We start from the raw sequence: 12,458 nt of genomic DNA on the forward strand, positions 1-12,458 counted from the left end.
AAAGCCGCATTTTTTTTTTTGTTTTTTTCTTTACTTCCATCTTGTTTTTTTTTTTTTTGTGAAATTTTATATAGCGTGCATTGGAAGGGTAATTTGGTCAATTCGCAAAATACCTGCATCACCTGTGTTTCCATCAAAATATTGGCAGCAGCACCTAGTCCCGTACAACGTTCCATTTGAAAGAAAAATATCTTCGAACTGATTTGTTCCGTTCTTCCCATCTTCAAAACAAGAACAATGCAGCATGCAAGGCCGAAAAATGGAAAACAGAAAACTGAAGCCAAAAAGCTCATGAGAGGATACTTCTTAGCCCAAAAAAATTCAGTTAACCCGCAATTTGATTTGAGTTCTGCATCTCAAGAAATCCAATTACAACAGTAATGTAGACCCAAATTGGTACTCCAATCAATTTGTTGAGAGAGCTCCCAAAGTTTTATGCCGAAGACCATATTTAACCACCGCTACAAGTAGCCATAATATGCGCTCTACCAGCGTCAACCATGACCACCTATTCACTACTAAAAAAACACTAAGAAGGGGGGCAAGCTTTGTTACAAGAGGCTATGTTAGCACAAACCATCATTGCCTACTGGTGGTCGCACCATAAGTCAAATGAGTCCCTCTCTCTCTCCCCGTTTCATTTACAACAACACATATATACAAAAATTGCCATGTGTTGATTGCAGCAATTGTATCATCCGCGCGTCAGGTCAATCTCTGTCTGGGGATTCCTCAAGTCTGGCCGGGAAACAGGAGGCCAACCACCTGCTCCAGAGTTTCCTGTAGGATCCTGACCAGGAGCACCACTACCCAGTGCTGATGACTTGTCTTCAGACTTAGGTACAATGCTCTTGTCATCTTTATCACTAGCTTCTGATTTGCTCTTTCCCTTGGTACCACCATATACAAAACTGCAGACCACGACCTATACAACATCCAAAAACCAACTTAAATGACAATGTTCATAACCTCGAAAACAAACACCAAGTGATTAAAACACTCTTTATCTCCCCCCATGATATCATCCTTCCTCAACCTCCACGGGGCAGCCAAAACACGAGGAGAAAAGGTAGGAAACACACGTTGATGCCTCCAGATTCATAACAGTACCCACCCACTCGACTTGCAAACAAGATCCCCATCAACATAAAATTTAGGTAACAGAAGCTGCCAAAAAGAAGGTACTAAGCCGAGAAAGTACCTGAGCTGGGCTTGAGGCTATAAGCCTACCCCCTATTGCACCGCCAATGACATGCCCATCAGGACTACATACAGATATGCTAAGACCACCAGTCCTATTACGAGGGCCACCACTTTCAGCAAGCAAATAGGAACCGGACAAGCATAATATCTCAAAACGGCCCTGAAAAATTAAATAAAATAGATGTCATTGGTTTGCAACAGACACATATTCTCAGAGAAGAAAAATCATCACTGTTGCCAACAGCAAAGATTTATAAAATTATATGACAACTGACACTTTAACCATTAAAAAACAATTATAGACCTGCTAGCACGGCCATAACCTAGAAAACTTGACATTGTCCCCAAAAAAACAAGGCAGGGAGCATTATAATTACGTCATCCAAACAAAGTTCTACGCATAAGACAAAGCACAAAATTACACAACTTGATATGCATAGAATTTTAAGCAAGTCCATGGAACAACATGATTTCTTTTGGGGGGTAAATAAGCATTTGTACACAAGGAAAATGCAAACAATAAGGCACATATTAAGGGTAACAGAAAACAACACACCAACCAACAAAACATTACGCAACATCTGAAACAAATCAAGCATAAAATCCGGTGTCTGGTAGTAATCAAGTCCACTAAAGCCAACTGTTAGTAACCAAGTCCTCTAAAGCCAACTGTTTATGTAGGACATCTTAACTCTGTGTAGAGAGCATACAACTTGATGCAGCATGATAGAAAAACACGGACCCAGAGTGTGCACATACAGGATATATTCCACACAAATAGCTTTACACAATCTATTCAGCTTAGATATAAAAGCTATCCAATAGAAAACAACATTTACTAATTAACTATTCTGGAATTGCCAAAAAGTTTGACCAAACAAAAACTTGAGACAATAAAAAGCTACATCCTTGTATTCACAAGTGACCACCAAGTTCTTTATACCTGCTTGGCATAGAAAAAAAAAACTCATGGGCAAGCTGTTTGGTTACTACCTAGATAAGTACCACAAAAAGCCCATGTTCAAGGTAGGACTGACATTTTGTAGGACCCGAATCCTTTCGACTTCTAAAAAATGCAAACTTATATCAGGGTATAAATCATAAAAAAACCTTTCTTGCTTTCCACTTCCCTCACCCCACAAACACCAAATGAATTGTAAGCCCCTTTCCACCACCAAAATTATGTGAAAAAAATCTTTCAGACCCTACAAGAAGATAGTCAACAGATAAAAGGCAATACATATGAAATTTGTTTTGCAAAACAAGCTCAAGCTTGAGGACACTTGACAGAATGAATGTGCATTGTTTTTTTGTAGCTATTGCCATTGAGTAACAGTACTACGAAATTAACATTGGAAGGTGCTTCTAGAAAGAATCTCAATAGCCATCACTGGTTTTTATCCCAGGGTCTGAAACAAAAGGCATGTAGTTCTACATCTAACGTAAAATACATTGAAAAAAGAAGCAGCAACAGAAAAAGGATTCATTCTACTCCATTTATTTATGTAGCTGACAGCATCTAACAGATGAAAAATAAAATTAAGCCAGCTCAACATAAAAAGGGTTCACTCTTCTCCATTTAATCATGCAGCTGACAGCATCTACTGGATGAAAAATAAGGTCAAAAGACCTCGAGAAGAAAACACAAATAAGATAAAGATTCTATCCCCGCGATAGAGCATTGAGGCTAGACGAACTGGGATCAGATTGAGCATGTAGAATCAAAAAAGTTAAATACTTGGCATCTAAATGAACTCAATTCCCACAATCCTTCTGAAGTAAAGATGGTCCACCCCCAAAACGTCAATCTTTCCACAGAAACTGCTGTATTTGAATGAAACAACTTAGGATGGGGAACAACAAGATTCCATGTTAATAGCATGGCAAACATATTATAGTGCAAATGATAAAATATTTTATTAAAACTACGAAAAGGGTTCATTTCAATGTAGACCATTTTTAAAATAAGAAAGGCAAAAAATTCAAATGCATGCCAACAAATATGATGATAAATCATAAACCATCACAGCAGACTTCACCAAAATCTTCATGTGTATGTTGTATATTGCCTGTATAATTCGAAAGTTGAACATCTCTGTCAAAGATCACTAGCCCATGGGCAAAAACTTTTACAACTTATAAAGATAAGGTACAAAAATGCTTCTAAATTTGAGTATAAGGCACTAAAAAAGCCTGAGTTTGACCTCATATGTTACAGTGCCACCAGAGGTTGTTGGCTGCCGGAGTGTTACAGCAGATACCGAACCATTAGCTGACAAAATGCACAAAGCCCTTGGCCTCTGTTGTGCAAATGATAATATCTTTGCAGCAATATCCTGCAGTCACATTACCCACAGTTGTTACTGAAGCATGCAACTCAAATTAAAGACATATACTAAAGAAATTTTTATCAACACCAATAATCCATCCACTTAGCATGAATGGTCCACGATTTGTGGCTTTGACAACAAGATTGCATCACAACAATTGTAGTGAAGCATGTTCTATCAGTAAGAGTTGCATGCTTAAACAAGAATTTTATAGATATACAAGACAACATTCAGCTCAATTAGATTTCCACACCCAAAAAAATGGAATAAAACAAAATATATAGATCTCTATAACTAGCTCATATTCATGCAGGCACCATCCTCTTCCTTTTAATCACTTTGATCTAGAAACACTCTAGATCAGGATAGGCAACATATAATGCATATTGGAGCGAACCAATGCATATTCAATACCTCTCCAACTCCAACATGAATGACATGCGGTGTGAAAGCTAGTCCAGCAGTACTATTCATCCAATCACCTGCCACCAAAAATAAAAAATAAAAACAAAAACTATGAGCTCAAGAAAAGGGTGCCATACTATAAAATCACAATAATTTATCAATGTCTCTTAATCGGAACATACAATTACTAGAAAAGCAATGCAAGAGGCTGATCTATAGGATCTTAAGTTCAATTTTGACCATGAAAACTACAATTTCAGTTGCATCTACTACCGAACTAAGTAGCAGAATATTCCATCAATGTAATTTTAGTTTCACTAAAGTCAAACTACAAAGCAGACATATACGCATTTATCAAAGACATTGTAAGAATTTGAATAGGGAAAACTCCATAAAAGACTCATACTTTGATTAAAAATCGGAGAACAAAAACTAAACTTCCCACCTAGGACTCACGCAAAAATCCCCAGTAGAAAAGCAGTTTCAGAAATAAAGCAAGAGCAACCTGAAGATCCTATTTTGAAGTACAGTACTCAATTAACCAACTAATAATAGTCTTAAGTCTCATATAGGCTAAAATAAAACAATGCATATAAATACAACACGAATTAATCAAGAAAACAAAAACTTACCAAGTGGAGCCAATCGCTGTTTCCATCCACTACCAGGCGGCCGCCCCCGACTTTTTTTGGAGCCCCCAGGCGTGATTGATCCCGGGGATGGCGTAGAAGAGAGGGGAGACAATCCTAAAGCCATATTAGCCCCAGCCCCATCAGGGCCATACTTTCTAGGCCTCCCTCTCTTCTTCTTCACAGTTTCAACAGGTGTAACAGTAGAAGCCATGGACATAGTAATGCCATGAGCATAACTGGGTGAAGGGTTCTCTATTTGGAATGCGGAGCCCATAGGAGCACCACCACCCCCTACATTTGACTGCACTGAAATGTTAGGGTTTGTAAGGGTCTTATAACCAGGAGGTGCGGGCACCCCTGTTGGGGTCATTGAGCCCCCACCCCCACCGCCCCCAACAACACCAACTCCTACACCAGACCCTGAATTAGACCCACCAACCCCACCACCTCTATTGAGGTAATATGAAGCCATTCCTTCTCTTCCATCCATGCATTTACTCAACGAAATTTAACCCCAAAAAGGACTCCTTTTTTAACCTACTTTGCAATAAAATCCACACTTGCAAAACAAAAATCCACTCTTTGAACAAACCTAGCCCAAATCTAAAACCGACCCCCCCTACAGAAATCTGACTACAAAACCAAAATCTTAACAGAGAAAAGATATACCATAACTTCAAAAAATTAATAAATTAGAGGAAAATCAGAACAAGGGTTTAACATGGGTTTTGGAGAAATCATGGGAAAAAAGCAGACAATTTTGGAAAGAGAAATCTTCAAGTTCACACTCACCAAAAAAGAGTAAAAGATGCAGCAAAACTGAAAAAGATTGAAACTTAAACAAAATTCTTTAGTTAAAGATCACGGAAACCAGAGCTAAATTAAGAAGAATGCTGAAAACCCATGGTTTCACAGACCCCCACAAATGATAGCTCAAAATCGATAGTTCTTGAGAGGGTACTCAGATAGATAAAGAACTAAAGGAAAAAGAAAAAGAAACCCTAGATTTGAAATGGGGGAGAGGAAATGAGAGAAAGAGAGAGACACAGAGAGAGAGAGAGAGGGGCAGCATGAGTTTTGGGAAAGAGGGAGGGAGGGTAAAGACAAAAGTGAAATGAAATAGAAAATACTCTGAACTTTTGAATTAAAGTAAGAGAAGGCTAGCTTTCTTTCTAATTAAAAAAAAAAAGAAAATTCAAAAATTGTATGGTTTAACTTTTAAAATAATAATTTATGGAAAGGGTTTAACTTTTAACTTTCTTTCTAATTAAAAAAAAAAAGAAAATTCAAAAATTGTATGGTTTAACTTTTAAAATAATAATTTATGGAAAGGGTTTCAGGGGGCGATTTAGTGATCAGTGACGGTGTTTCTCTGACTTGAGGTCTTTGAGGGGTGGAGGCTTGTTGGAGGACAGTTGGGTGCACCTAAGGACTACCAACTTGTCCATATCAGAATACTACTACTGGTACATCAAATTTCTTGGGACAGGGTATCCTTTTCTTGCTCTTTATTTGAATCTCTGTACTGCCTTCTCCTTCTGATGAATTCAATGAGAACTTTTTGTGGGATTGCTTCGCGCTGCTTTTTGGACTTGGGATGGAGCATTCATTGACAAGAGACCAGAGTATGACTAATGAGAGAGAAGGACGCTTCTTGTGAGTCACTCGTGAGAGAGAGAGAGAAGAGAGAGTTCAGAGTTGAGTCAAAAGAAGTTTGAAAAGAAAAGAAAAAAACAAACAGGCTGAAACATTTGATGATGGCAAGAAATTTTGGCAGTAGTTCACTTCAAACCAAAAAGAAAATATGCATGGTATGATCAGTTCAATTCCCCATCTCATAAACAGTTGTAAAATCAAATACAAACACTCGCTCAAGTTTAGATCAAGAAGATTTCTCAGAATTCGATGAATACTAGTAGTAATAAGCATGTCTTGAAATGGAGATTAAGAACAGCCATGATTTGACTGAAGAAAGGGGTCATGCTTTTTCTTCTTGTACTTGTTGGAGGAGCTCTCTATGGTATTGCGGTTGAACTATACATTTATTTCGCTTAATTGACAAAAGAATAAAAAATTTACAGTATTTGCTAACGAGTAATTATGATCCTAGTCAAATTCGTTATGCAAAAGAAGTCAAAACTCTTTTGATTAAATAAAATATGGCTGTAAAAGTAGGTAGCCGAAGGAAAGAACAGCCGTTATCCATCCCTCTGCCAAGCATGCAAGAAGTTCAACATTTTGGAAATTGTACCGGGAAGATTCATTTTCCCAATTCAAAATTGCGTCAAGTACTCATTTTTTTCCCCAATTTTAGTACTCATTTTGTATTATAGATATAGACTAGCTCATTTCTTCTGTCAAATTTAGTTCATATTTTGCTGAGCACAATATGAGAATAGTTCGGGTCAGTAAGGGTGAGCAAAATTATCCGCTAATTCGAAAATCCGTCATATTCGATCCGATCTGATTCGAAAATTAGGATATTCGATTTTTATTATTTGATCGGGTCAAAAGAAAGTCGGATACCCGCTAAGATACGGGGCGGGTTAGGATCACATAATAAAAAACATGCGGGTACCCGATCCGCCCCGCATATATATTTTTTATTTTTATTTTTATACACACACTATAAAATAATAATTTAGAACTAAATAAGTAATTTTATTGAACAAATTGCATTACAAATATGAGAGACTATAGTTTATTTACAAAATTCATTTGTAGAAGTCATGATCTTATATTTTATAGAAAAAAATTTAATTAATGTAGAACATATATATTAAAAATTGTGTTACTTATTTCAAACTTTTATTAATTTTGAATTCTTTTAATTTTTTGCCTTTATCTTATATTCTCTTCACATGCTTGTTTGTTAGTGGGAAACCTTTTTTGAGAAAAAAAATTATTAAATCTTAGATGAATGTGTAAAATATAAAATTAAATTAGTATAAATAATCTTTTAAAAAAAATTAAATGATAAATGGGACTGGACGAGTATCCGCTGACCCGACCCTATCTCAGCGAGTACTCTATAATCGAGTACCCGCTGATATGCAGAACGGATAAGGGTCAGAAAATGACTGACCCATAAGGTGCGGGTCGGATCAGTCAAATGATGAATGGAACGGGGTACCCGACCGGTGCTCACCCCAACGGGTCAGTAATCCTACAATCCTAATGTGAAATTTTTAAAAGAATTGACAAAATCTGTAAGGCCATTAATCAGAGTCGAGTGTCAAGTGTAACATTTATGTAACACGAAGACATTTTGTCCTCCGCACTATCATAAATGATGGGATATGGGCAGCACAGTTGACCGTTGACTGTTGACCGCTGCTTTCAAAAGATGTGGCTAATAGACTGTCTTTATTGTAGTGTACGAGCAGTAGCATCCCCATCCAGGCCCAGTCACGGTGGTGCCCGTACCGAACACAAAATGACACATGGTCATCTTAGTCGAGCGTTCAGGCATCTATGCTTGCTTAAAATTTAAAACATGTACTATAACAGTAGTGCATTTCTTTGGTTTAGAAGCGAGATCTACTCCCTCGAATTTCCTTTGGCCCAATTAAACCCCCTAGCACTGATTAGACACCGATCTACGTAAATTTGTTGAAGCTTGAAAGTTTTTCTACATCAAGAATTTCACTATTTTGCCAAGTTAAAAGGGTCCCAATTTGAGCACTCCATTACAATTCTGGTCCTAATTTGAGCGCAGTCCATTATAGTTCTGGATTAGACCAGCAATAATGACCATATTTCATGTATCCTCCGCTAGGAAGCCATGCAAAAAGATCGAATATGGAGGCATCTTCCATCTCCACCGGCAAATTGGAAGCACTAGATATTTCTCATAAACTCAGCATTCAGACTGTAATAACATGATAGCCCCGTTCTTCAGTACTACGCTACATACACTTGACCAAGTTGCAGAAGGCCTACTGCAAAAGATGCGTGATGATGCGTTCCCACCGAAAGAATCAGTGCTACTCTTAAGAAAATCCTACTTGGTCGATTCTGAAGTGTGACTTCTATTCACGAAATCCAAGTATCCCTGTCAAAGATAAGCACTTAAATTAGATCCCAAAATGAAACAATGAAACATCTAATTCAATCGCAAACAAATCAAGTATAACTTAAAGCTAATGGGAAATAAGACCATTATGGTTTAGATATGAACATTCAACATCTGAAATGCTCCTAATTTTACCCAATTAAAGGATATCACAATAAAACTAAAATACACTGCAATTATCAAACTGGTAGCTCAGCAAGGTTCCCATGAAGACGAAAAGACTTGGTAACAAAATACACTGCAATGATCAAGGTATTTTTTTTTTTCCTTTTTTCCTTTAACGCAGGGGAGGAGTGGAATTTAAGAAGCAGGGAGTGCGAACAGGAATTTGAACTCAGGACTCTGATTCCTAAGGCCTCAACCTTAGCCTCTAGACCTAGGCTTCCTTGGCACAATAATCAAAATGGTAACACTGCAGAGTTATCTGACCAGAAATTGCTTCTTACCTCTTACACAGGCTAATCTACCAAACTCAGTCATACTCTACAATTTATATAATCAAAACTTCAGTACAATGGGAAGATTATTGTGACCTGTAGGATTCCAACAGCAGCAAATTTGTCCATTATTGTCTTATAATGAACAGGGTGCAAATTCAGTGGCTTCAACAGAAATTCCACATTCTGCAAAGAAACCATTCACATTATTATTTGCTAATGCCACCATTAGATGAAAGGGCTAGAAAAGATGAGGCTAACTATCTACAAAAGAAGAAAGAAGACTATCAAATCAGTAATATCAAGATGAAACACATTTCACAGTTTTGGCAATTCCAGATCTGATAGATTCCTTCAATCTGGTAATACAATCTAAGCATGACTATATCCAGAATGAAGATTTGCATTGCAATTTTAAGTACCAACAAGGAGGTTGCAAACATCTAATGATTAGGAACCATTTCATGCTATCAACTGCTTCCCTTGATAAAGGCCATTCAGTATCATAAAATTACTTCTTCAATATCAGCGGTTAGAAGCACCCACCTTTGAAGTAAAACACTCATCCCAGAAAGTATACCTTACACCTTCAAGTTTCCCTGTTTTACAAAGATCATCAATGAAAAGCTTCACTTGCACAGCCTGCAGGAGAGAACAATAATGAATCAGGGGAAGACGAGCCATTATACTTGTGAAGAGAGAATCCATATCTTTATATTTCACTGAATAAGATATAGTTCACTGAAAGAAAAAGAAGAAGAAGAATAAGAGGAAAACACACATCTGCGCTGTTCCTCTGTTGTCTATCAAAAGGATAGCCAATTACAAAGCCTGTCAGGGAAAGTTGAGAGATCTGCAGACAGAGAAAGCATATAAGAAATGAATTTAAATTTCATCAAAATAATCTAGATATTCAGGTTATAAAAATCCACTATGCAATTAGAAGCAAGAGTGGCATCATAATCCATGTAAATGCGAAAGATAGAAACTGAAGGATTGAATCTTTTGGTTCACAAAGTATGCAATTCATATTGGTACCTTCAAAAAATTCAGAAGGAAACAAAAGTGCAGAAGGCAAAAAGGCAATATCATTAGTTCTTTATGTTTATTCCATGAAACATCTTAAAGTAAAATAGGTGTATTCCCCCGAAGAATATTCATATCAACAAATTCAAACAGCTCTGAAAACAATAAATCATAAAATTAAAACATCTGGAACAAAATAGTCATGCCCAATCTTAGGACTGTGATCTTAATTGAACAATTTACCGTCAAAAGCACAACTTTTCCATCAGTGATACAAGTTATTTTTAATGATCATAGGACTACTACAACTCACTCCATCCACAGTTTAAAGCAGCATCTCAGCAGTAAAAGCAACTTGCCATAGGTGCTAGCTTAAGGATGCTTTCATTCAAGAAGATAGTGATGAATAGTTTCTTCAGTTAAATTCAGTGAGGCACCTCTAACAATAGAAGCTTAATAAAATTACTCTAACAACCCAATACCCAATTGGAAAAATAATCCAAAATAATCATCTTTAAGTCAAAAGATCCAAAAATAAACTCTACCCACTGTCTTGCTCAGTGCAGATGAGTTAGTTAAATAAACAAAAAGAACAATAAAAAGTTAATACTAACCAGAAGTTCAAAATCACTGGCCATCAAGTCAATGTTACTTTTCTTCCGTAGCAGAACACTGCAAACAGACGTCAACCATGTTCATCCCATGCATTGTAAAATCATAGTAAACTACTCTACATTACTTTAAAAATGTTCTCGGGGTCCTCCGACACATTCATTATAATCATGGAAGACCGCAATTCTTAAGCTCCTAGATAGGCAAATATTACCTGAGAGGTGATGCGATTTTGTTATTTACATCAGAAACAGCTAAACCCACATATTTATCACCGACATCTAAACCAAGTAACCGGCTTCTGTTCCGTGAGTTTGTCTTTGTCAGTTCTTGAAACAAGTTCGCGGGCTTCATGTACTTCATCCCTGTAATGCATCAAATTCCATAGTGCAACTTTAGAAAACACCTTCTAAAGTAAAAGCGTAGATTAATGAGTTAATTCAAGAAAAGTAAAGTAGTAGCTAAAACTATTCTGAGCAGTAATCAGAAAAAAGAAAAACAACCGAGCAACTTCAGATAGACATTTCCACAAACACTTGGTCCACTAGCATACTTGTTTTATAAGGGCTTCGGGAGTTGGGACTCTCTCTCTCTCTCTCTCTCTCTCTATCTCTTCACTTGTGTACATGTACGTAAATCGTAGTGTTCGGAAAAGAAGCGGGAGAGATTTACCTTCAAATGGAAAATGCAGCCCAGAGCCTGAAATTATACGACCAGTTTTCTGGAGAGGGAGGATGCAGTAGTTGAAAATCGTTTCTTAAAACAGCTGGAAAAAAAAAAACAAAAGAAATAATTTCTAATAGGCCTCTATGACTATGAGATTGAAGGCGACCGACACTGGGCTGATTGCAAGAGTGGATCCATGGGGATGCAGTGCCCAATGGGGCATTTCAACTGGCTCATTCGCTAGAACCATGTTTGGGCTGCTAAGGGGCCAATAGGTCCAGTACGGCTAATTTCCTCTTATTTTTATTTTTCCTTTATTTATTATCTATAAAAAGTCCGATTTGTCTTCGGGTTTACTTTTGGTTTTCCATCAGGATTGAATTACTTGATTAAGTAGTTTGATTGGTATACTGCTCAAAGGAAAAAAATCGAAATAAATATTCATTTGGTTTGACCTTTCCAGTTATAATAGAATATGCACTTGCAAGTATAAATATATGAAATACGTGCAGAACTTCAAATTCAAATGCAAATTATGACTGTGCAGTATATATCTAAACTCACTAATATATATACATTGTAAAAAAGATTAACCATATTCATTTATGTATTGAATTCTTGTAACTACTTATTACGTATAGGGGTTTCAACCACTAAGTATTTTCAATGATGATTGAAAATGTGAAATCAAACGAAGAAAGTGCACTATCAACATTAATGCACATCACGTTACCTATAGGTCCATTTGGGATTGCGGGCGTTTACCCAAAAAAAAAAAAACACATTTAAACACAAAGCATTTCTAAATTGTTTGTTCCCATAACTTACCAGTTTTTGATAGCTTAAAAACAATTATGTATGATTAAAAACAGTTTTGGTAGAAGTAGTTCTATAAGAAGTATTTGCAACTCCAAACGAAGTCTAAACTAGCATAGAAAATTTGAGTTTTGATTTTTGTGTCCTTAACATTATAGCCAACTTGACATGGAATGTCCTAATAAGTTAACACTATAACTTCGACTTTTACCCTACACTTACAACTTAAAAAGTAAAAACCAGACACGGCTCCAAG

At 36.7% G+C, this 12,458-nt stretch overlaps 2 protein-coding genes across 3 annotated transcripts; both read right to left on the reverse strand.

Moving 5' to 3' along the window:
• Nucleotides 1–320: 320 nt before the first annotated feature.
• Nucleotides 321–5,711, reverse strand: LOC140013021 (AT-hook motif nuclear-localized protein 5-like). Its single transcript, XM_072061943.1, has 5 exons — nucleotides 4,571–5,711; nucleotides 3,948–4,015; nucleotides 3,408–3,539; nucleotides 1,202–1,363; nucleotides 321–925 (listed from the first exon to the last, which is right to left on the reverse strand). Exons 1-5 carry the CDS (start codon nucleotides 5,058–5,060, stop codon nucleotides 695–697), a joined length of 1,083 nt encoding a protein of 360 aa, XP_071918044.1. The 5' UTR covers nucleotides 5,061–5,711; the 3' UTR covers nucleotides 321–694.
• Nucleotides 5,712–8,221: 2,510 nt separating this feature from the next.
• On the reverse strand, nucleotides 8,222–11,533 carry LOC113703174 (uncharacterized). Of its 2 annotated transcripts, none has more exons than XM_027224451.2 (7): nucleotides 11,393–11,533; nucleotides 10,935–11,085; nucleotides 10,723–10,780; nucleotides 9,864–9,935; nucleotides 9,629–9,724; nucleotides 9,179–9,268; nucleotides 8,222–8,624 (listed from the first exon to the last, which is right to left on the reverse strand). In XM_027224451.2, the coding sequence occupies exons 2-7, from the start codon at nucleotides 11,081–11,083 to the stop codon at nucleotides 8,574–8,576; spliced, it is 516 nt and encodes a 171-aa protein (XP_027080252.1). In that variant the 5' UTR covers nucleotides 11,084–11,085; nucleotides 11,393–11,533; the 3' UTR covers nucleotides 8,222–8,573. The 2 variants fall into 2 exon arrangements, with proteins under 2 accessions (XP_027080252.1, XP_071916670.1); XM_072060569.1 differs by lacking the exon at nucleotides 11,393–11,533 and adding an exon at nucleotides 11,224–11,366.
• Between the last annotated feature and the right edge of the window lie 925 nt (nucleotides 11,534–12,458).

This window comes from Coffea arabica, chromosome 8e (assembly GCF_036785885.1).
Source record: "Coffea arabica cultivar ET-39 chromosome 8e, Coffea Arabica ET-39 HiFi, whole genome shotgun sequence".
Lineage (NCBI taxonomy): Eukaryota > Viridiplantae > Streptophyta > Magnoliopsida > Gentianales > Rubiaceae > Coffea > Coffea arabica.

Excerpts from the sequence above, each read along its gene's own strand:
- LOC140013021 (XM_072061943.1), bottom strand. The coding sequence starts at position 5,060 with ATGGATGGAAGAGAAGGAATGGCTTCATATTACCTCAATAGAGGTGGT. Across the intron at positions 4,016-4,570 it reads ACAGCGATTGGCTCCACTTG|GTGATTGGATGAATAGTACT; the intron begins GTAAGTTTTTGT and ends TTTTGGTGGCAG. Across the intron at positions 1,364-3,407 it reads GTGGCACTGTAACATATGAG|GGCCGTTTTGAGATATTATG; the intron begins GTCAAACTCAGG and ends TTAATTTTTCAG.
- LOC113703174 (XM_027224451.2), bottom strand. The coding sequence starts at position 11,083 with ATGAAGTACATGAAGCCCGCGAACTTGTTTCAAGAACTGACAAAGACA. Across the intron at positions 9,936-10,722 it reads CCAGTGATTTTGAACTTCTG|ATCTCTCAACTTTCCCTGAC; the intron begins GTTAGTATTAAC and ends CTCTGTCTGCAG. Across the intron at positions 9,269-9,628 it reads ATGAGTGTTTTACTTCAAAG|AATGTGGAATTTCTGTTGAA; the intron begins GTGGGTGCTTCT and ends GTTTCTTTGCAG.